The sequence below is a fragment of the Podarcis erhardii genome (genome assembly GCF_964252035.2).
Source record: "Podarcis erhardii genome assembly, chromosome: 14".
NCBI classification, from domain to species: Eukaryota; Metazoa; Chordata; class Lepidosauria; order Squamata; family Lacertidae; genus Podarcis; species Podarcis erhardii.
The window spans coordinates 37,195,767-37,220,078 of record NC_138503.1 but is presented as its reverse complement, the minus strand read 5'-3'; the positions used below and the strand labels follow the sequence as shown (position 1 = coordinate 37,220,078).

The window sequence follows — 24,312 nt, the reverse complement described above, 5'->3', positions numbered from 1 at the left end:
AAAGTATTAAAGTAGTCATACCCCATAATTACAAACAAAAAACCCTACTCAGAGCATTTTAGATAATGAAAATGTGCATTTGCAGTAACAGGGGTAGACTTGTGACATTGTCTGACAAAGCCCCTACAACAAGATACACCACCAGGAGTTATGAAAAGACTATTAGAATTACAGTGGTGCCCCGCAAGACGAACGCCTCACAAGACGGAAAACCCGCTAGATGAAAGGGTTTTCCGTTTTGGAGGCGCTTCACAAAACGAATTTCCCTATGGGCTTGCTTCGCAAGACGAAAATGTCTTGCGAGTTCCTGCGGGGTTTTTCCCCTTCCCCCCCCTTTTCCTAAGCCCTAAGCCGCTTATCAGCTGATCCACTAAAAGCTGCTAAACCGCTAATAGCGCTAATCCGCTAAGCTGTCAATGGGCTTGCTTCGCAAGACGAAAAAACCGCTATACGAAGAGCCTCACGGAATGGATTAATTTCGTCTTGCGAGCCACTACTGTAGTTCTTTTGAATTAGTCATTTAGGTAGACACAAATAAATCTGGCTTTTTAAAATCAGCAGATTGCTGTTCAAATACCAGACATAATCAGACCAGAAGGTGCACTGTTCCAGGACCCTGGAGGCAGATCTGGGATTGAATTTGGGACTTGCAGATGGCAGAGAATAAGCCAAGAGGCTCATCCACAACAGCCTCTAGAGAAAAGTGCTAATGCACTAGGATTCTTGCCTCACAATAAATCCTGTCATCACAGGGACATTAACAGCAGCTTTACTTTCATATAATGGTTTGTTTTGTATTGTAAGAGGAGGAGGAAGCAACAGCTGATGGACCACAGCTTCATTTCATAAGAAGATATAGTTTGGCCATAACTAGAGCTCACTGAAATATCGACGACCTTACAAAACAACATTGGTAGATGTGAATGCTTAGGATGTCAGCAATCTGTAGACTTGCATAAGGCACAGGAGAAGTAACAGAATATTTGCTGAAGAGTCCTCTAAGCAAGTTGATGTTTCTTTGACCCATTTTAGGTATTTTAGAGACCACAGCACTGTATTTGTTGTGGGCCATATACCTGAATACACAAAGTTCTGAACAACACATCAACATAAGTGGTTATAAGCTACTGTACTTTGAGTTCCTTAAATATATTCTTACAAAAACAGCTACATAAGTCAATGCATACATTACATGGCAGCAAACTTACATTTGCCACTGACTGCAAGCTTGACAAGCAGCTGCAGGCAATCCCCGTTTCCCAAGAAGCATACATATGTGTTAACACAAATTTAACATATGTGCCTTCCCTTAGACACAATGTGGACTTAAGAAGAAGAGAAGAAGAGTTTGAATTTGATATCCCGCTTTATCACTACCCGAAGGAGTCTCAAAGCGGCTAACATTCTCCTTTCCCTTCCTCCCCCACAACAAACCCTCTGTGAGGTGAGTGGGGCTGAGAGACTTCAGAGAAGTGTGACTGGCCCAAGGTCACCCAGCAGCTGCATGTGGAGGAGCGGAGGCGCGAACCTGGTTCCCCAGATTACGAGACTACCGCTCTTAACCACTACACCACACTGGCTCTCAGACAGCATGAGTATTTCAGAAAGGTACCTTTTCAGTCTACCATAACATAAGCCAGCATGAGTAGATAACAAAAGCAACAAAAATACATTAAATATTCATTTATTTTAAAGCCACTTAAATGTGAGAAAAGATCAATAGTAGGCAATTTGTTAACTTTGTTTTCCTCATCTCTAAAATTTTGTTATATAAACCACCAACATGTAAGATCATACAAACCAGCTGACCCAAGTGACGTACAGAAACAGCTGTCAGTATTTCCTTATCACTTGACACACACACATTCACTCATCAGAAACCTGAAGATACAGCCTAAGGGACGTTTCAGTTATCACTATATATGTGGAATGCCCACAGACAACCACCATGCAGTTATAGAAATGAAAAAAGGCAAATGGCTGGAGGGAGAAAACATGTTTTATCTCAGAATATGTTTCATTAGTTTCAATGTACCCTGCCCTGAGATTGTTTACTTTATGAAGGGCAGCTTATAGATCATTTAAATAAATAAACAAACAACAATTGTTTTGTGATCCACAAGCTGGATAGTATTTGACTAGAACCGGGAGGCGGGAAAGAGTGGACAAAAAGCAGATCAAGTGCAAGAGTATGTTGACTACTAGCTCTACAAATCTCACAGTATAAAGTTAAATAAGCACAGGCTAACAGATAGGTGTTTAAGTGGATCTACCCATGCAGAAGAATTAGATTGGAATGAAGTCTAGAATAGATTACTATTTCAGACTACAGATAGCGGAATAAACATTTTTGAATGATACTCACATAAAGCACTCCATGCAAATACATTCTAGACCAACCCTTTGCCTGCTAGGTCAGCTTTTCTACTCTCATCAACTTTCTTGAACTGTTGTATTGCATCAACTGTTGCACAGATAACTGTGTTATGCACACCACTTTGAGCTTCTTAAGGTGAAAGGTGGGGCATATAACTAATGTACACTCACATCAGAGTCACATGCCACATGCCATGCTGGTACAATATGGGAACAGCTTGCTAGATTAGACCAGAGACTCATAAGATATAGTGATAGCCACCATCACACACACACACCCCAAAATACACCGTGCTAATATCATTTTCCCCCCTGGTATTTATTGGCTGAAGTATATCTAGTGCTTTGGATCTATACATAAAGAATTTGAGATCTAAGCTACTCAACTTTGCAACTATGATCCTATTATTAGTTGTGTACTGATAAGGTGGCTAGTCTGGTGTTATGATATAAGGTGCCTTGTCTTTGTTTGATAATTTCATCTAGTTCTAAATAGAAGTGTTTCTAGCGACTCGAGTACAGTATTAGCAATGATTTTTGTGTTTATCCACCACCAAATTTTACAAGAGGTAATACAAACTCATGCCATGTTCATTTTTGTGGTTCTTATTTCTTCCCTTATACCTGCTGATGGAAAGGGTACAACCAGAGCTAAGAGGATGCCAGAATGGTTAACAAGTAGAGGCAAGGAAGCTATGAGAGACAAGAAAATGAGGAGAGCAAAAAGGAAGACAAATTTTGGCAAAAGAAATGCAAGCAAATGCAATAAGGGGTGCAAAAAAAGAAATTGAGATGCACATCACTAAAAACAAAGAGCAAATAACACTAACTTTAAATACATTAGAAGCATGGAAGCTGATTGGACAAATAAGTAGTCAAAGGTATGCTAAAGGAGGAAAAGAGGATTGCCATGAACAGATTCTTTGCATCTGCCTTTACAGCATAAGATGTAGAGCAGATCCCAGCACCAGAATTAAATTTATCAGGGAGCAATTCGGAGGAACTGGGGAAAATAGCATTGCCAATGTTGTTGTTTTTTTAAAAAAAATTATTAAAGATTTTCCTCGTTTATAAAAGCATATGTATTGTTTCTTTCTACAGATCAGTTACATTTATTTTGAGACATTGGTGTTATATGCAGTATAGGGTTGGGAAGAAAAGGGAGGGCAGAAGAGAGGGGGTGGTGGTAAAGCTTATGTTCTTTTAGTGTATGTGTGGGGGTTTTGTGTCAGTGTTACTTGGGTAGGTTCTCTTTCTATTCGCTTGTTATGTTTCCTTAGTGGTGAGAGAGGTCAGAGTGGTCTAGAGTGTTGTTGATTGTCTTTGGTTGGCTGCAGTGAGATTTGTTTGTGCATTGTGGGGGGAGTTGTTGGGTTAAGTTTGCCTTATTGAATTGTATGCTGTTGGTGAGTTTGTGTTGTTAAGCACTGCCAAGAGTTGAAATTCTACGCCTTACTGACAAATTAAGAATTGACAAATAACCGGATCTGAATGGCATCCATCTGAAAGTTATTGAAGAACTTGAATCTGAATTGTAACTTTCCCCCAAGATTAGCCTCTACACTGGATAATTTTAAGGGTAATCCTCAAATACATGAAAACAATTGTATATCAATGGCTACTAGCACTGTGTTTACCTGCTGCTGGAAAACACATGGGGAGAATGCTGTTGCAGGCTTTCCACAAGTACCTGTTTCAACAAGACGTTTGACTAAACAGGCCTTTTGGTGTGATCCAGCACGGCTCGTTAGGTTCTTCAGGACAGCCTCAAACCAACTGTGGAATAGTTTCGGGATCAGGTAGATAGGAAGGGATTCTGCTACTCTTCCTTCTTTCAGCATCACTCATATTATGTTCACAATCCTTAGTCTACAAGGACAGCAGTCATAGTCCCACACTAAATTCATTCAAGAGGCAGTTTACAATCTATTTGTTCTGGCAGGCCAGGTAGTAGTAGGAGTGACACCATTTCTATAATGTCGTGCTTGTTATTGCTTTGCTGTATTTTGTATGGTGGTTTTATTTTTGTTTTTGATGCTGTTTATTTTCATCATTAAGCCTCCTTATTCTTACAGAAGGGTGAGTTATAAAGAAGTAAAGGAGCCAAATAAAGTAGATGCATAATTAAAAGATCCATCTTATGACCAGAAGGCATATTCATGAATTTGAGTAAGTCTATAAATTATACTCTAGTACTGTTATTACTTATATATTGGATTTGTTTTATTATATAGACAAGATTGGAGTATGAAAGCTATCATTTACATTTAATAAACTATGCATTCCACAAAGGCTTACTGAAGGCACCAACCCTTATCTAGATATATACTTCTCTGCACTCTGCACTAATATAGAGAGACAAGGATAAGAAGTTTGAAGCATCAGATCAATATTTCAATAGAAAACTTCGACATATTACTCTGATACCATACTTCAGACAACTACTATTTGGAAAACATTATCCTACATAATGATTGTATTCTACAAGGAAATGAATACAGCAACATATGGGCTGTAAAAGGATGTTTGTTCCCCACGGTACTTGAAACAGGATTTGCTTGGAACAACAGGAAGCAGCATCCTCTGCTGCTACAGGGAGTCTGAAATGCATAGACTTGCCACTTTAATAGAGAGGTGTTTAAGGATGATTCAAAGTTTCTAATCACAACACTCAAGGATGGTTTAGTAATTTTGCCTGTGGTTAGCTTTTGTCTTCATGAGGTTCCATGGACTGCAAAATGAAACCAAATGAATACTGGTTGCTTATTTATCCCCCCTCTTATCCATTTCCTTACATTTTTCCTTTGCTGGTTAGGGTAATTTTACTTAAAGAACAACAACTGGGAATAAGGAACACACACTGGAGTAGCACTGAGCAGGCATATCACTCATCAAGAGAGAACACCCACCAGCTAGCTTGTCAGATACTCTCAAATATTTTTTTCAAGTATCTAAATATGGGGAACCTTTTTCAGCCCAAGGGTTGCACTCCCTTCTGGGAAATGTTCTATGGGTCACATGCCAGTGGCAGGCAGGGTCAGAAGCAAGTGTGCCCAGGGCAACAAATGTAAGCTTTACTTTTGTAATGTAGGGTAGTACCTACATACACTGACACATCTCTCTGTACTCCATCATGGCACGCAACAGCCATCCTGAGATTTCAAGGACACATTCCAGCCAGGTAAAAACACCAGGTGTGAAGCAGTTGTCTTCTGGAAGGCGATGGAGGCCTGTTCCAGAAGCTTTACAGAGCACTGTGTCAGACAAGGAACTCCCTCCTCTCCACAACTAATGGAACAGACTACAGGCTGTTATGACTTCATGCTTTCTCCTGAACCCTGTGTTTCTGTTCAGAGATGTCTGCAGTTATAACCCATGGCCAAGTAGGTAGCTGGGTACAGTGGTACCTTGGTTTAAGAACAGCCCTGTTTATGAACTATTCGGTTTATGAACTCTGCAAAACCGGATGTAGTGTCCCGGTCTACGAACTTTACCTTGGTGTACGAACAGAAGCCGAACGGTAGAAGGGCACCGGCAGTGGGAGGCCTCATTAGGGAAAGAATGCCTTGATTTAAGAATGGTTTCAGTTTAAGAACGGACTTCTGGAATGAATTAAGTTCATAAACCAAGGTACCACTGTATTTTTATGTGTTCCAAAATCATGGTTGATTAGGACTAGAGCAGAGTCTTTTTGAGTGTGCATACCCAGACTTTGGAATTTCCTGCCTAGAGAGACCTGCCCCACCCCTTCTGCCAGAGTGTGAAGGCCATCAGTTGCTAGCAATTTTAGTTTAAAAAATACCAATCCACCAAATTTAAATAATGTTTCAGTGTTTAACTGCATACAAACATCTCTCTCTCTCCCTGTGTGTGTATAATTTCTTATTTGTTTGTTGCCATGAATTTTGAAGGAAGGATTATTTAAAAGCTGATAAAAACAAAATAAAAAAATTCCTTCCAGTAGCACCTTAAAGACCAACTGAGTTAGTTCTAGGTATGAGCTTTCGTGTGCATGCACACTTCTTCAGATACACTGAAACAGAAGTCACCGGACCTTTCTATATAGTGAGAAGGTGGGGAGGGGTATTACTCAGAAGGGTGGTGGGAATGGGTGATTGGCAGATAGCTGCGATGAGCCTGTTGACGACTCTTAACGACTGCAATAGGTCTAACAGGAAAAAGCAAGGGGTGAGAAGGTGAAAAATGGCTTTGTCATGTATAATGAGATAAGAATCCAATGTCTTTATTCAAACCAGGTCTCTCCATAGTTTTAAGTTTGGTGATAAGTTGCAATTTATCACCAAACTTAATAATTTCAACTTATCACCAAACTTAAAACTATGGAGAGACCTGGTTTGAATAAAGACATTGGATTCTTATCTCATTATACATGACAAAGCCATTTTTCACCTTCTCACCCCTTGCTTTTTCCTGTTAGACCTATTGCAGTCGTTAAGAGTCGTCAACAGGCTCATCGCAGCTATCTGCCAATCACCCATTCCCACCACCCTTCTGAGTAATACCCCTCCCCACCTTCTCACTATATAGAAAGGTCCGGTGACTTCTGTTTCAGTGTATCTGAAGAAGTGTGCATGCACACGAAAGCTCATACCTAGAACTAACTCAGTTGGTCTTTAAGGTGCTACTGGAAGGAATTTTTTTATTTTGTTTTGACCATGGCAGACCAACACGGCTACCTATCCTTAAAAGCTGATAAATATTGACGTTTATGGCACAGCAGCATCTTGACCATACTGTGTTGCATACTAGACTTGTTACAAAAGCAAGTGAGTTCTTTCATCAATAATGTGCACCCAATAATTCAGACACTCTTCAGAGGCTGGCCAGCCAACACAGCTCAGAAACTTGAGTAAGGCTTGAAGATCAATACCGCCATCCAGAATTGAGTATGGAACTGGGTATGAAGAAAGGTCTGTTGTGCACTTCAAACTATAAGACATTACAGCAAGATGTGTCTTAACACTGAGAGAAACACTACAAAGTATGTGCATGGGTGGGCACTCCTGCCTCAACAGATGCTAATGAATAGTGACTCTATATCCAATTCTTAACAGAACCACAAAAGCTTCCTTCCTTCAGTTCCTAAGCAATGTATTTGAACATAGTTGGAGCACCAGTTCAGCTGAAACAGATTATTGGTGTTTCATTTTCAAAGATTTTGACACTAGCATACATTACCAGTAAGAAAACATGAACAATACAGCTTAATTAGGATGGCAAAAGCTATACAGTGGAACCTTGGTTTTCAAGCAGTTTGGAAGCCAAATGAATCAGAACCTGAACACCAAAAATCCGGAAGTGAATGCTTCTGTTTTCGAACGTGCCTCAGAAGTTGAACGGCTTCGAGGCATGTTTCTCCATTTTTTCAATGGAATTTGCCGACCGCCCATTGCACCTTGGTTGTCAGATGTTTCGGAAGTCGAACGAACGGTTTTCCGGAACGGATTACATTTTACAACCGAGGTACCACTGTAGAGGAAGAGTTGGGGGGGAGGGCGTGCATGTGGAAAGTGAGAAACATTTATTTGTCTGTGTGTGTACACACATTGAGAGATACATAACCAAGTTTACTCTGCATAAAACCAAAGTTGTAAGAGCCTGCCACTAACTCAATTGCTTATATAATTTACATAATCAGCTGTTCTGAGACAGATTCATGTGAATTTGGGGGTAGCTATGATTTGACAATAGAGGCATGAGTCACATGAAGGAGTAAACATACCTACCTACCTACCCTGCCCTCTGCCATTCATCCTGGAAGGTATAATCCACAGTAATAGTCAAATTGAACAATAACAGGATATTATCTTTGATTAGTGAAGTTCATGGTTGCATAGAGAAGACCCAGAAGAGTGAAGAGGTTTTGTTGCTAAAGAACTAGTTGATTGGATATATGAAGTAACTTGATAGCTTACCAACTTCACACCAAAAGAAATGTCAATAAAGAGGCACCAACCTATTTCAAGTACTTTAATTACCTTGCCACAGAAGTTTCTTTGCAGCACAAGGGGAGGGATCTCAATGTTTTTCTACCCCTGCACCAAACAGATGTACCCCATTCAAGACGGCTATAGTGATGAACTTCACCACCTCATTCCCTGGACACATGTAGTAAGCTAGCTGGGCCAAATATTCTTTAGCTACCTGCTCCAGAGTACACCATTAGAGTACATAGGGGACACCTCAAAACTTCCAGTTAAGTAGCTCAAGTTCTTTTAGTGTGTCTGTAACAGTGAGCTTCTTCACAGTACATGACAGCAAGAAAAAGAGAGGTTAAAAACAGCCCATCTGGGCTGCCTCCTTACATAATGTTCCCTGAGGCTCCTCGATCCCTGTTCAGCAATTGTATGCCTCACAGGAGTTCACATGGGGATCATGGCTGCTTGGGGTAATGAACACAATTTACAGCCTGTTGTGTGCATTTTATATTCCAGGCAATTGGGACAAAGACCATTTAATCCTTCCCTTCCTAACAGCTACATGCTCTAAGCTGCATGACAAAGATGTGAAGATGGAGGGGGGAAATGGGAAAGAAGTGGGCAGAGATATTTTTCAGGCCTTAACATTTTTATTTGAGGAAGCTAACAGCACTTTGCTCAGATATCTTCCTGACAGCATGTGGCTGGGGCAAGTGGCTTTACAGTCTGCTCACCTACCATTCTTTGAAAGTGAACAGCAAAGGAGTACAATTTCTGTGGGGAGGAAAACATGTACAGGGTTTACCTTTGAACCTCAAACTGAGGCTGCAAAGGACAATACACATCAGTGTACTCTGGTATCTATGCAGCTTTCTGAAAAGAGTTTTACACTGCCTGCAAAAACCTCTTGCAAGCGGAATTTCACGCTTATCACTAGAAAGAAAAGTGCCATTAAAGAAAAGACATGTAGGAAAGCCAGATTATAGAAGTCTGAAGCTGACTGTAGATATCCACAGTCTTAAACACAAGAGATATTGAAACTGCAGTCCTACAAAATGCAGCATTTTCAAAGTTAGTGACTAATAATAAAACCTGTCACATTACAACAATGCATTTAATTTTCTCTAATTGACAAGGTATGTCTATTATTCCTTTATTGGTTGCCCTCTTCAAGGATAAGTTTTATTTTAATTTCAACACAATTTTGTAGTCAGCTAAAGTGATAACATGGAAGAAAATGCATTTTGGAAGCCTCTAGTTTCAATAATCCAGGTTCTGATATGTTTTATGCAGAAAAGCACAACAAATCAATACTAGTAAAGAGGTAAGAACACTGTTATTTAATCCATTAACTTTGGGGCAGTGGGCATAACTAACCACTCTATTTCCCAAGACATTTAATATCTTCTGGATCAGTGTAAATATTTTTACATTTCCAAGGAATTACTGTGGGGGCTTGTCTCCTACTTAGGTCCAAGATGCTTGTGCACTGTCAGATTACTTTGGAATTCACAAGTTGACAGCAGATAAAAGCTTATTATAGTCTAGCAATGATGCTTTGGTGGAATTGTGGGAAATGAAAATGGTAGCTGCTCCCCCAGCTGTTTCGTGCACAGTTGCCTGCCCTCAGATAAGCTTACCAGGGCCACTCAAACCCAATATCAGTTCAGCTGAGATGTGCACTGGTATCCCCACATCATGGGTGGTAAAGCCATCACAACTAAATTCTGTTCATACCCTTGTATTATATGCAGAGGTTTGTTTAAAACAAAAAATCACTAGATGTCTGAAAACAGCTGCACACTGAAAGAGTCATTATATGCCCCAAGGATTATAAAATATTTGCAGAAGTCAACAGCTTATCCTCATGTAGAGATAACTGCTTGCCCTTGAACCAATGGGCCACTCCTCAAATTAACCTCAGAGGACCACCTGAGGTTAAGCTAAATTCCCTTTATAGTGTTCTCATAAAACATTAGGAGTTAGCTTGAGTGTGATGGAGGAACGATAAAATGGAGAATTGGGTACATATTATTCTAAAGGAATGCTGCTTCTGAGTAAGAGGCCTTGACAGAATAGCACAAAGGTAGTAAAAAGCAATTCAAGAGAAGCAAGACACAGAAATCTGGTGTGAACTCCAGATTCTTTAGCTATTATGTGAAAGCTATCCAAGCTAAACCATAGATAAACATTTCCTTGGAGAGACTGCTATTAGAATTGGAGAAGAACTGCCTTCATATAAATATCCCCCAGGGTGGGTTCAGCACAAAATTAAGCCACCAACTTATAGACAAAAACAGAAAGAAACAGAACAAAGCTTATAAAAAAACAAAACAAAAGGGAGCTGAAGCAAACACAAAGAAAACTTTAAGATGCCCAACTAAGAAAATTTGAACACTGGTGTCTGCCATGCCTGTATAGTGATGTGCCACCACAGAGAACACTTCCCCTAACAATGGAATGCGAAGAAAAGCTTCCTCTGGAGCTCTTAAGGCATAGGCAGATTAATACAGGGAGAGGTGTTCCTTCAGGTATTTGGATCCCCAACTGTTATTTGGCTTGGAAGAGCGGGCAGCCAAAGAAATTCTTCCAGACTTGGTGTAGAACACCACCATCCAATTGCTAAAAGCTTTTAGTAGTGTGCTCTATGATGTTCCACTGAATCCCTGTTGATTCATTTTGCCCCTATTTGAAAATATAGACAACATGGCTTTATTTACAATCTTTTGTCCCATCTCATCACGTGTTAAAGTGTCAAAATATCCTTGGTATTAGCTTCATAAAAGGGTGTCTAAAAAGACAAAATGACACTTCTTCAAAGCACTCAAAGGGTAAATATTAGTCTGCCTACTCATGTATCTAAAGTGTCTTTTAAAAGTATTTATCATATTAATGGGGTACTGCTTACAAAAGGGAAAGGCAGCAGGGGGAATGAAGGGAAAAAACAAGCTCCAAGAGGCAGCAGCTGATTGTTGGAACTTTGTCCAATGAACTTGGAATGAATCTCCTGCTTTACCTGTCTTCCATTTTAAAACCTTGAATTTATAAAGGCCAGAAAAAATATTTTAAACCACTGGGTTAGTCCTGCAAGTTACCAATAAGGGCTTGGAGAATGATATTCTTCCATCTGAGCTTGCATGAGTCATTTATTCATCATATAAGGCCCACACCTTCAGGAGAGGGAGCCTTCTCAGACATGATGCCTCTGACATGAAATGCCCTCTTTATCTTTTATCTTTAAGTAATAAACTGATCTCTGCAAGTTACATGCTGACACATGAAGAGGGGATGGGGAAATTCAACAGGGTCAAAACCAAGAAACAAAAAAAAGAACAGTTAACCTTCAATACTCATGACCCCCCATTGATTATTCTAAACTTTTTAGAACTTTTTCACAACTGAGGATAACAGTTTCAAACTTCAACATGTCAACACAATATTAAACTTAGTTGCACTGATATAGCTCATGTTCCCCCAGAGCTGCATAAATGGCCTTCTCTGAGTTTACCAGATCCTGAAGGCTTAAAGACTATTTACACTGCATTCTCACATAAAGGGATTTTAGGGAGAGCAACGATCAAGGCAACAGAATCCACAAATCAGACCACTTAAACAACTCTGGAATAAAAACAAAACAAATTCCTTCCAGTAGCACCTTAAAGACCAACTAAGTCAGTTCTTGGTATGAGCTTTCGTGTGCATGCACACTTCTTCAGATACACTGAAACAGAAGTCACCGTGACTTTCAGTGTATCTGAAGAAGTGTGCATGCACACGAAAGCTCATACCAAGAACTGACTTAGTTGGTCTTTAAGGTGCTACTGGAAGGAATTTGTTTTGTTTTGACTATGGCAGACCAACACGGCTACCTATCTGTAACTCTGGAATAGTTTATCTACATTTACTCTGGAAAACATTAATTTACATGTACCGATACAGGAAGAACAGAATCACGATTTATGTAATCACACTTTAACCATTCTGATTTGGGATATGCCACTGCTCAGTTGTGGAGCACATGCTTTGTATGCAGTAGGCCTCAGTTCAATCCCTAGTATCGCCAGGTAGGGCTGGGGAAGACCCTCGTATAAAATCACAGAGAGTAGCTGCCAGTCAGTGTAGACAATGGTGAGCTAGATTCTCCAATGGCCTAAGAGGAAAAAGCAGCTTGCTATGTTCCTGGAACAGCAGCTAACACTGATTATGAGGAAGTGAAGCATTTTGAAGCCTGCAAATGTGAAAGGACAATAGATGCATTTCTTTAACCTGGTCTTTGACACTATATCTATATAATGTATGTATGTACCCCCAAACATTTTTTTTTATATGTATGAATGATTGCAATTGTTTCAAACTGAACCCACTCTGGGAGACTGAGGTGAAGAATAGGTAAGAAACTGAATTAATAATAATAATAATAATAATAATAATAATAATAATAATAAAGATCCCAGCTCTGTGTTTCTTTGCAAATACTTAGCTATTGGTCATGCAGCTGCACTGCCATTTGTGGCTGTTGTCAATCAACAGATAGAAGAGGAAGATGATTTTATAGCACTCATTCCTACACCATGCACACTGAATAGAGGCAATAGGACATATCATCAGGTGTATGATAAGGACAAGCACCTAACATAAGTAGCTGGATAACAAATAGAGTTCAAACGTGAAGGTTTATGATACATCATGTTGCTCCTCCTCACAACCCAACTACTTGCAATTGAAAGACACATTTGCAATGGTTCACCAGAATAGTTTTGAAGACACCAGCTGGAAGACCTTCATTATGGAGGAGCTGGCTGTTAATGGAATGAGATTTACATATGAACCATTCAGCCTATGCCCTTTAGACATCTGATCCAAATAGGAGATAATACTTGCACACTGCCGGGAGGGAGAGAGGGGGAAAGGAGGAGGAGAAGGGGGAGGTTGGAGGGATCAAGTTTTGTATTCCTCTGCAACAACTTTCTAGGCCTTCATGAAATGTCAAAACTAATGTAGATGCTCTAGTGCCAAGTGATGCAAGTCAAGTGTTGCAATATTTCTTCTCCAAATTACAGCAATACTTGCAAAAGAGCAACAGCTTTTACAAAACTGATGGTATCAACATTATGATGAGCCATTTCATGTAGCAGGCCTCAGCTGATTCTTAAGCAACGGCCTCTAGAATTGGTTCGGGTCTGGGTGATTTAATGTTGTAAATAAAATTGCATTAAAGGCGAGGAATGGACAGCACGACAGAACATCTGTTTAAATAGAATGTGTTCAGATATTTCTAGGTTTTGGCCAAGAGCCTTGGTATGTTTAAATTTTGTACTTCGGGTGCAGCACTATTGCTGCCAGTTCAAAAACCTAGCAGCAATGACCACAGATAAAGGCTAACTGTAAAGTAAATAGCAGCTATGAACATAAGAAGAGCCCTGCTGGATCAAACTAAAGCCCTGTCCAGTGCAGCATCCCGTTTCCCACAGTAATTGAGCACATGCCTATCAAAAACTCATAAGTAAGACACAAGGATAAAAAGCCTTCTCCTGCTGCTTTTCCCAGTGGCTGGTAAGAGCTAGGGAACCTCTGATCCTGGAAGTAGCATATAGCCATCATGACTAGCATTATCCTCCATTAATTTGTCTAATCCTTTTTAAAAGCCTTCTAAGTTGGTGGTTATCACGTCTGAAAGAACTTAAGTACATCCTGATAAAGGTAAAGGTACCCCTGACCATTAGGTCCAGTTGCGGATGACTCTGGGGTTGCGCGCTCATCTCGCTCTATAGGCCGAGGGAGCCGGCGTTGATCTGCAGACAGCTTCCGGGTTGATACCAGAGCCAAAATGTGTTTCAGTTTCAACAGAGGATAAGAAAGGAGCAAGTATGAAATGTTGTACTGACACCTTTTATTTTGGAAGCCTGCAAAAATGATTTTGTTCTGAAAGGCTTTTGATCTTCCAGAATGTTAAGACTGCTGCTGTTCCATTTCAGATCTTTAAGTTCTTGCCTAAGGTAAAGGTAAAGGGACCCCTGACTGTAAAGTCCAGTCATGGACGACTCTGGGGTTGCGGCACTCATCTCGCTTTACTGGCTTGGCCACATGACACGGAAAAACTGTCTGTGGACAAAAGTTCTTGTCTAGACTGCTGTAATTAGTTTTTTTTTTTTTTAGTTGATTCTGATTTTGTAAGATCTACATAAAATGCTATTCTGAAGCGTCACTAGAGGTTTTTACTTAGATGTTATCTATATTTGAGAAATAACATGTCATTTACGCTCCCTAAATAAGTTTTTTGTCAGTGGCATCAAGTATTTTGTTCATTCCCCAGCTGACTCCTGAACACAGCTCTACATAGTCATGCCTCTTCTCATGCAACCACTTCTACCTACAGCAGCTAAAGCAGCCACTGGAACAGTACATTTTTGTGGCCAGCAAGGACTCTGAGCAGCTGGAAGTCAAACCGTCACCAGATTAAAACATGTGATGACAGTAGGCTGGCTAGTTAAAACCTAGGTCTGTCCTAGTCACCTCTAGTATTGGATAATCCTTCACACACACACACACACACACACACACACACCGCCCCCAGCAAAGCAGGTACATGCATGAGAGGTGTCAACTACTGATGCCTACTTCCCCAATTTTCTGACCTGTCCTTTTCAGCTATTTTTCTCTTCAGCTAAGCTCACAATATTAGAAGTGAGCTTGGCAAGTGGAACGCATTGGGGGAGGGGCAGTGAAGAAGAGATTCTAGAAGGTAGCAAAAGCAGAAAGCACAGAATAGTCAGCTTTCTGTAAACCCATTTTACTAAAACATGAGACATCCCTACTCCTTGGGGGCAGCCCCATTTAAGCAGGTCTGCTTCCACACTGTATACTTTGAGCTTCACATCCAGTTGCTTTCAGTGTAGGTGTCATGTGCCAAGTGCTGAAGCCCTGGGAGTAGAGCTGGTGCGGATGCTTCCTTTCTGCTGTCAAGCCCCCCAGGCAGTCATTCAGAGTTTAAGATGGCTAGAGCTCTGACAGACTGAAAAATCACTACAGGACACAGTCACTGCCAGGCAGAGTTACATGTTAACTACTATCCAAAGAAGCAGAAGAATATACAGGAATGCTACATCTTGTCTCTTAGTTAACTGTTAATGGCTTGTGAGGCTTTAAATTTTTTTAAGACTTTATGCAAAAGAGTCAGATTTAAATATGTACTCCTCCTGCTCAAGTCAGAAATGGTATGAATTTTGAGCTAATTAACTTGTTCCATGGCACACACTTTAAAATGTAATCAGGTTTTAAACTGGACCTCCAACCATTGTCCTACAGAGTACGGTTTGATTCTCTTTCCCACCACCTGAAGTCTGAACAACACAAAGTGCTGTGTGCTTCTGAGCCACCTTTTTAGCACTGCAGGATTTGCAATTCTAAGTCAACACTTCAAAGTACACCAAAACAGTAATCGAATCATTTCCCACAGCACAACACTGGGAGGCAGATTTGCAAGGCGATTTCAGAAACCAAGTCACAACCTTCACATTAATGTGACACTGCTGATTTGAACTTTTCCAACACACATACCCTAAAATACAACACCACACCAAGATCCAGCAAAGCAAATAACATGAAAGATCTAGGCTAGTTAGGTTTTTTAAATTATTTATTCTAGCTATTTTATGCAAAGTGTTATTTTTCAGGTTATGGAGACCAAACTGCATAAACAGCAAGACAATACTACATCCTACAAATGAGGAATACACCCCAATTAATGCAAGATATTGGCTAGAGTGCTTTTATTAAGATTGCTTACCATTACTGTATGCGTAAGGTGATTCAGATGCTCCATCTTGAAGGCTCTCCAGGATTTCTCCTTTGCCGACATCACTGTCACCAACCAACAAGAACTTGAGCAGATAATCATAGCTCTTCACAGGGCTGCCCTGGGTTCCCATTCTCCCTCTCATTAGTGAAGAGGTAGAATCCGCATACTAAACACACAGCCAGACTGAAAGATGCACACGATACCAAACTTTCAGAGGCAATCTTGGGAGAATTAGTGTAAAACTGTCCTTCCACAGGCAGGCACAAAGGAGAGATGAATGATTCTTCTCACAGCAGGCTCTCCATCTTTTGTGAATAATCTTCTGTCAAAATGTGCTGGGTCCTGAAAGGGAAGGCGGGGTGGGGAAAGATGGCCTACTTACTTTGTTTCCATTCCATACTCCTGAACTATCAGGCAGAAAATGCACAGTTCAAAATTTTCTGAGCTGCCAAACACTAACATAAGTGCAATGGCCATACTATTTCTCCTCACAGACACCCAATTTGGGGGGTGGGGAGGTGGCCAGCACCTGTACAAAACACCTTATTGGCGATTGATTCACATAGCATGAAAGGGGCTGCCTCTGATATATACTGTGTAATGAAACCTACTGGGTATAGCAGGCTTCTCTAACCTGGTGACCTCTAGATGTTGTTGGATTACAACGCCCATCATTCCTGACTACTGCCCACATTGGCTGGGGTTGAAGGGAGATGGTGTTTAAAACATCTGAAGGTTACTAAAGGTGGGGGAGATTGGGGTACAAGTATAGTCACTCACTGGTAAAGGAAGAGATTGAGCCAGGAACAATAGATTGAGTTCCTCTTCAATATCTAACTGTAATTTGTATACACAGAAACACACCGTTGATCTTAAGCTTCCTACACTTTTTTCAGTGTCTTTTCTAGTCCATACACTCACATCTCAAGAATCCTGACAAGATTACACATATTAAGAAAGAAATCAGGTATGTAAGATTTAACTTCCCAGATCATTGGTGGGCAATTAGAATTCGTAAGACACTCTTGTAATATCCATATTTTCATTCCATTGTCAATTTCCCAACTCCTGTCTCTTGGAAACATAATAGTCTTTCTTCCTTTGTAATCCATTCATAGTACCCACTTAGGTTAGAGCAAGATGCTTCCCAAAGAAGTGGATTATAAAGGGGTAAACAGTCTGTATTAATCAGATTACACCAATACACTCTAGTGACCTGTTTTTGTAACATGGTAAACTTGTTAATTGTTCTCAGAGTTTCTGTACAGGCTTGCAAATTGTAAGATTATATTCCATGTCAGCCACTGAAGAAATGGGAGGTAGTTTAACATTAAATTAACAAGGGTGTGAACTTGTATGTATCATGCAAGGGAGGGGTCCAAAAAAATGGGGAAGGAGGAAGGCACACACACACACACACACACACACACACACACACCAAGGTATAGACAAAAGCACAAAGCCACAGAGATTGGAAAGTGTGCAAAGAAAGGAATGCCGCACCAAAGCTGAAGTCCAGGACACCAGACTACAGAACAGAAGACATATCTGAGTCTACAAGAGGAAGTGTGGGGTAGTAAAGGATGTGGGACTAAGAGCTGATGGAAGAGGAGATTGTGGCAGCATACTAGTATTTGAACTCCTGTTATTGATCAGGAAAAGGGTGCCTAAAGAACAGGTTTCCCCCTTCCTGCAATATCTTATGTATATTTATGGGCAAGCTGAGAATTCTGTTCTGTGCTGGTACTGGTAGTACTAATCTAGTGGCCCAGTGAAAAATAACAAGATTTTGACAAGGGGGCAGGCACATCCAGATAAGGGTCTAAAGGATGGTAATTATAGAAACTAGATTAAACGGTGCCTCACCAAAGGGTCAACACAAGCAACAGAAACAAGTGTGGGGAATAGGGGACTTAATAAAAATATTTAATATCTGAATAGTTCTTTCAAGCATGCAAAGTGCTTCATGTACTATATAGTTTTAATCCTTACAACAATCCCCAAAGGTATGTTAAGTGTTATAAACCTCCATAATGCAGGTGGAGTAGGGGAAGCTAGGAGGCAAGACAGTGCCATGCTGATCAAAGGCCACTTAGCAAGTTTATGACAGAGGCAAGATTCAAACCAAGGACTTAACTCACGGCTCAGCCTCTTACAGTGCAATCCTAACTGGCTATTCAGTTCTACTGAATTCAATGGGGCTTACTCCCAGTGGGTTTAAGAATCACAGCATTGGCCATTATACTACCCCACACCACTTTTCTGGGGTTCCTATATCTTTCTCTCTTCAAGAGCATTCACACACCCATTTCCACTGCTTGACAGCTGTTAACATCAAGCAATGACTTGCAACTCTGAGGCAGCCAACCCAGCTTCTATAACCACAAGACAGAACTTTCCCTCTCTCCTCCCATTATCTAGTGTACTTCAACTTTCTTTTTTTTTAAGGCAGAAGACTCTTGCAGTAAAGATAAACAGATTTAGCACTTATGCACAATCCACTGGGCTCAGTTTGGGGAGGAAGAAAGAAAAGAAGCATTTCATGACTTCCTCACAAGTGACCGTTTGCACTTTTAGCAACCCCTGCAAATCAAATCAAGCCATAAACATTCTGCATGCAGGAGAAGTAAAGATAAAGCAGCCTTGTAAAAATTACTAGCCTACTATTTTGTTTTTCTTGCCCACTCAGGCAAAGGAGGGACACAGACCAGGGGACAGAGAAGGGGACTTCCTATGACACCCCTCTTAGTTTCTATGCTGGGTGCTTTCCCATCTCTTCTCCACCAACTCTGCTCACTTGAGTAGGGCTCCCCAGCACACAATTGCCAGCCACCTATGGCTACCAGGCTAGTCCTTAAATACAAGGGCAAGATAAATAACACTGGAGCAGCAAACAAGGCACCACCATCCCTCCCAGAGGAGGAGGAGGAGGAGGAGGAGGAGGAGGAGGAGGAAGGGGGCACATGCGCCAGTCAAGCGTGCCAAGTTCAGAGGTGCGTGGTTCTACTGAAAGAAACAAACAAGTCAACACATGGGAAGGTAGCGCACGCCCTTCCCTTCCAGAGAAGTATGAGTGTGCATGTGTGGATCCCCCTCGACGCGTGTCAAGGGTGCCAAGTTGTTGTTGGGGGTTTTTTTTAAGGAAGAAAGAATACGTGTGCGTGAGTGAGAGAGGTTATGAAGAAGAGAACCAGTATAGAAAACAAACACTTTTGGAAACCATTACGGAGGAAGCAGGCCTCAAAAAACTGAGCCGGGAGGGGGGGGTGTTCAATGCGGTGGAGGGGCTGGGCGCCAGGAGGGACACGGCAGTCCTCCGAGGTGTGGATATGCCGGGGAGCGGGAACAAAACATAACCCTCCGCTCGAAATAGGGGCGTCGTCGTCCTTCTGAGGTAAAATTCTGAGGCGGGAGGAAGCGAGCGAAGGAGGCCCAGGACGGCCGCCTTCGCCGTTCCGGACACTCACCTTCTTCCTTCGGTTGTCCCGCCGCTGAAGGGACTCGCCTCAGGTTGCGTCTCCAACGACGAACGTCGCCACCGCCACCGCCACCGCCGCTGCTGCTGTTTCCACCTCCTTTCAAGCTCGGGACAAGAAGACAAGCGCCACAGGCCTCCCCCTCACGGTCCGCCCGCCCAGCGACACTGCCGGCACACCATAGGCTCTCCCGTACGTCAGTCCACCTTCTTCCCTATTATATAGGCTTCCTTCTTCCCGCCCCGTCAAGTTGGCGCGGCCTATCACGAGGGGGCATCCGAAAAAGCCTCCTCTCACTTTGCCTTCGAGACCTTTAACGCGAGGAGGAAAAAATCCACAAACGACTACATGTCCCGACACGCAACGCGCCGGCTCCGTTCACTGACGGCAGCGCCCGAGTTAGCGCAAAGCTCACTGGGAGTTGTGGTGCCGGCGCGTGAGGGAAAGGACGCGCCGATCACCTGCCTACTCTTGCCTGGATTGGGATTTGGCTATACAGTACTCTGTCAGAGACAGAGAGTGAGTGAGAGTTTATATGCGAGGGCGAACCGTGTTTTATAGGGAATAGAAATAAGACTGGGCACTTTAAAAGACTAACGAGATCCATTGCGGCATTGGTTTCTTGGAAGTGCAGAGCTCTCGTCATCAGTAATGAAGCATTTCTTCATTTATTATTATTATATTTACTAGGCAGCCGACGGGATGCACAAAAGCTTATGACACACTGTGGTGGCGATCCGTCCTACCATGGTTGCTTGCCTGGGAGAAAGCCCCATTGAATCCAGTGGGGCTTACTTCTGAGGAAACGTGTAAAGACAGTGCAGCTGTGTGAATTCTTTAAGGTCCCACCCAACTTCCGGTGCTCCAAAGTAAACTACAGTATTCTGTGTATGTGCAGTAGGGTTTATTCATAGGATTGCAGCAGCCTGCCAGTGCAAATCAATTCTGCATGTTGACTTAGGTGCAAGTCCCACTGATCAATGGGGCTAATTTTCAGAGAGACGCTCCACTGAGCTTACTTCCCAGTAACTGTGCATAATATTTGACAAATCAGGCTCCCCCCACCTTTTAATTGCAGCAGACTGCCACTGCTACCCCTCTGGAATTCATTCCAAGCAGTGCCCCAGCTGGTCAATCAATTATATTTCAAAGCATTAGGTGAATCACTCTCCTAAATAAATAACGCTGATGGCTTGTTATTTTTATTATTTGCTTTTATCTTATACTTATGACACATCAAAAATCTGAAAGAACTGTTTGGGTTTTTTTAAAAGGTAGAATCAAAAGGAGGTGGGAATAGATTACATGCAGCCCTGGACTCTCAAGATGAGCAGAGACCCTCATTTACGGTTTGCAACAACACCGCCTGGACAAGAGATGATTATTACAGCAGGGGAGATTCCCCAGTTGGGTTGCCAGATGTCCCTTATTTCAAAAGCCATCCTTCATGTAAAAAGGATTGTCCTTTATTGCAGCTCATCCAAGGGCTCAACAGACACAATAGAGGGGATCCTTGTTTCGCATTGCACTGCTCCATGGAACATCAGAGATATCATAAGCTGAGGTTAGAAAGGCTTTGATAACAATTTATCCCTGAATTCTATTAAGTGTTGTTGGTTATTTGTTTACAACATGTATTTGCTTCGCCATAAGCAGACTCCTTGTGGTGGCTTTCTGTGAAAAGAGTAAAATACAATCCAAACCTAATAAAAAAAACAAATGCAGCATGAACAACAAATTAGACAACAGAAACCGTTTTAAAAAGACACACAGCAAGACTGTCAAGCAGCACAAGCAGATCTTAAAAATGTCAGTGACAGAGGCTCATCAGAAATCTTTTTAATTCTGTATTCATTATGTTTCCATAATGTTATTGGGATGGTAATAGATAATCCCGCTTTCAATACTGCTTGCATCTGCAAAAGTTTGAGGGCTTCAGTTCTGATCAGTGCATATGCCATAACTGGAAATCCTGTAACTTTTTATACCACAGATCTGGTTTATTTTTGTCCCACGTCTGTTGCTCTGCAGGCCCTCTGGATAGCAATAATATGGTATAGCGTTAGGGAAGCATCACAGAACAAACTACAGTGGTACCTCGGGTTAAGAACTTAATTCGTTCCGGAGGTCCGTTCTTAACCTGAAACTGTTCTTAACCTGAAGCACCACTTTAGCTAATGAGGCCTCCGGCTGCCACCACGCCGCTGCCACGTGATTTCTGTTCTCATCCTGAAGCAAAGTTCTTAACCCGAGGTACAATTTCTGGGTTAGCGGAGTCTGTAACCTGAAGTGTCTGTAACCTGAAGCACCTGTAACCTGAAGTACCACTGTAAAGCAGAATAAACCCATCATTAATGCACTGTTGGGGTTACAAGAACATGTTGCAGAATACCACTGCAATAAAACATCAATCTGGATAGGTCCATACCCTGCAAAACCTTAACATCTCTCAAGGCTGGTTAAGTATTACATTCAGGCAAGGTAGAGAGCAAAGGAAGGTATTGAGCAGGAAACTGAAAGTGTTATTTGACCTTAAAAAGGTAATCATTACCTTTGCACAGCAACAACATTCTACAGCGTAAGGATATTATTGCATGATTATTTTAAGGATATTATTCATTGAGTAGGAGTAATCAAAATGTAGATGTGACATCCCTTGGAAATAAACACAGCCAATTCCCTGAATAATAAAAGCATCAAAAATGTCAAGTTGTCATTGGGTAATTTTTCTCCCTCTCTCATAACACTAGTACTCGTGGACATCCAATGAAACTGAATGTTGGAAGATTCAGGGCAGACAAAAGAAAGAGTGTTAGAGAAATTCACTGAGGATAAGGAGGCTATGTTTCCTCCCTCCACTGTCAAAGACAGTATGCCTCTGAATACCAGTTGATGGGAATCACTAGTGAAGAGAGTGCTGTTGCGCTCAGATCCTGCTTGTGGATTTCCCATGGCCATCTGGTTAGCCACTGTAAGAACAAGATGTTGGACTGGGTGGGCCATGGTCCTGATCCAGCAGGGCTCTTCCATTGCTCTGCTCCTTTTTGCATCTGGCCCCACCCACCCTTTGGGCCCTAGAAGGTTGTCCACAATGGAAAGATACCTTCAGACTGAAAATTGTCCTCATACCACTCATCTACTATGTTGGCTGGCAGTGGCTCTAGTCTCTCCTGTTCTAGACTGGAGTTTGTCCCAGCTCTACTTGGAGATACCAACGCGGCTTGCATGCGCACTAGGTGCTCGCTGAGCTCCAGCTCTTTCCTACAGAGACACACACTTGCTCTCCCACCTTACCTGTCCCATCTGCAACATCCCCATACGCCTAGTGTTCTAATATGGCTTATTTGCACAGCATTCAATGTGCCTAGGCCAAAACGACGTGGTTGATTATTAGACTATATTAAGAAAATTGATCAAGTGGTGTTGTGTTTTGCTGATCCCGACTGGCATAAGAATGTGAGCTCTCTGCATGGAGCATGTGGGCCAGACTGGGGGAAAATATTATCCAGGCCAGCCCATACACTGATGCCCCAGCAGGGGCTTCAGTTTGTCTGGGAGGTCAGCTCTAGAGCTTAGTTGGCATTGTGGTTAATCCATTCATGGTTTAGTCATGGCACATCTTTTTGTACTGATGAATTAGAAAAGGACCAAGTGCCCCCTGCTGGTTGGCGGTGGCACACTAACCTCATCCTAACCACAGACACTTAGAAATAAGGATGTGCAAATCAGTCCATTATGGCTTCTCTCTGTTTCTCCCCCAATTTTAAGTTCAGTCCTCCATACTGCCACATCAGTTTGTGATTTTATTAGCAACTTAGAGCCGATTTATTCAAATCTGCACATTTTTGCAAAACACTTTCCCCTAATATAATGCATTTTGTAAGTTATTTTCACTAATACATTCATTTATGCACATTTATGCACTTTCCCAGAGTATATGGATTTTTGCACACATTACTCAGCTGGGGAACTGCATTACAAAATCCTGGGAAGTGTGAATCTTGAAGGATGGCTATGTTTCAGTTTGCTTATTGTTTTGGAAAGTTCAAATCAAGTAGGTTTGCCTTTAAATGTGAACTGAATTAAATTTATCCCCCATCCCTACTTGGAAATATGTTCCATTGGATTCAGTGCAACTGAAATTCGCAGTAAGTCCATCCTCCTTTGCTGCCTAAAATAACATTTGAAATTAATGACTCCTGGGATAGGCATGTCTGTTAGTTTCAGTAGGTCTATTCTGAGTAGGACCAGCACTTTTATACAACTCAGTGATACAGCAGGGAACAGTGATGGGCTTTGGGCTTTAAAATTTCAATGGCACCCTATGTGACACCAAAATTTGGTGCCCCCTGCCACTCACCTTCCGTTGTTTGTTGTTGTTGCAGCACCCCCTGCAGGACCCTCTTGGCTCTGCATCCAGTGCAAGTGAACTGGTCGCGCTCCCTTAAATCTGCCTATGCAGGGAAGTGGCAAATATGACCAGGTGACCTGTGCACCTGCTTAGTCTGCCATGGGCAATTCAAGGCCCCTGAACCCCTCCCCTCTTATCTTTAAAGTCCGCCAGCTTGGACTGGACAGCCTTTCAAATACAGAATATATCATGGCACATGGGCACTTGATGTATGAAACAGGGGTTGGGAACCTCCGGCCCAGGGCCAAATGTGACCCTTCTGGCCTCTCTGCTCTCACCAGGCCACCAAAAGGGTGGTTCTAAATGCTCCTC

The 24,312-nt window shown here is 41.8% G+C and overlaps 1 protein-coding gene and 1 long non-coding RNA gene across 2 annotated transcripts in view; one reads left to right on the top strand and one right to left on the bottom strand.

The window, feature by feature from the left end:
• The window catches only part of RAB40C (RAB40C, member RAS oncogene family), a 39,955-nt gene extending 20,215 nt beyond the window's left edge, over positions 1 to 19,740 (bottom strand). The window contains exons 1-2 of the mRNA XM_081840043.1: positions 19,581 to 19,740; positions 16,102 to 16,455 (exon numbers count right to left, since the gene is read on the bottom strand). Coding sequence (XP_081696169.1) covers positions 16,102 to 16,255 — 154 coding nt within the window. The 5' untranslated portion in view covers positions 16,256 to 16,455; positions 19,581 to 19,740. The remainder of the gene's footprint in view (positions 1 to 16,101; positions 16,456 to 19,580) is intronic.
• Positions 19,741 to 19,999: 259 nt separating this feature from the next.
• LOC309329375 lies at positions 20,000 to 24,054 on the top strand. The gene is made up of 3 exons (XR_014151098.1): positions 20,000 to 20,108; positions 20,864 to 21,153; positions 23,975 to 24,054. It is a non-coding gene; the product is annotated as an uncharacterized lncRNA (long non-coding RNA).
• Positions 24,055 to 24,312: the final 258 nt, after the last annotated feature.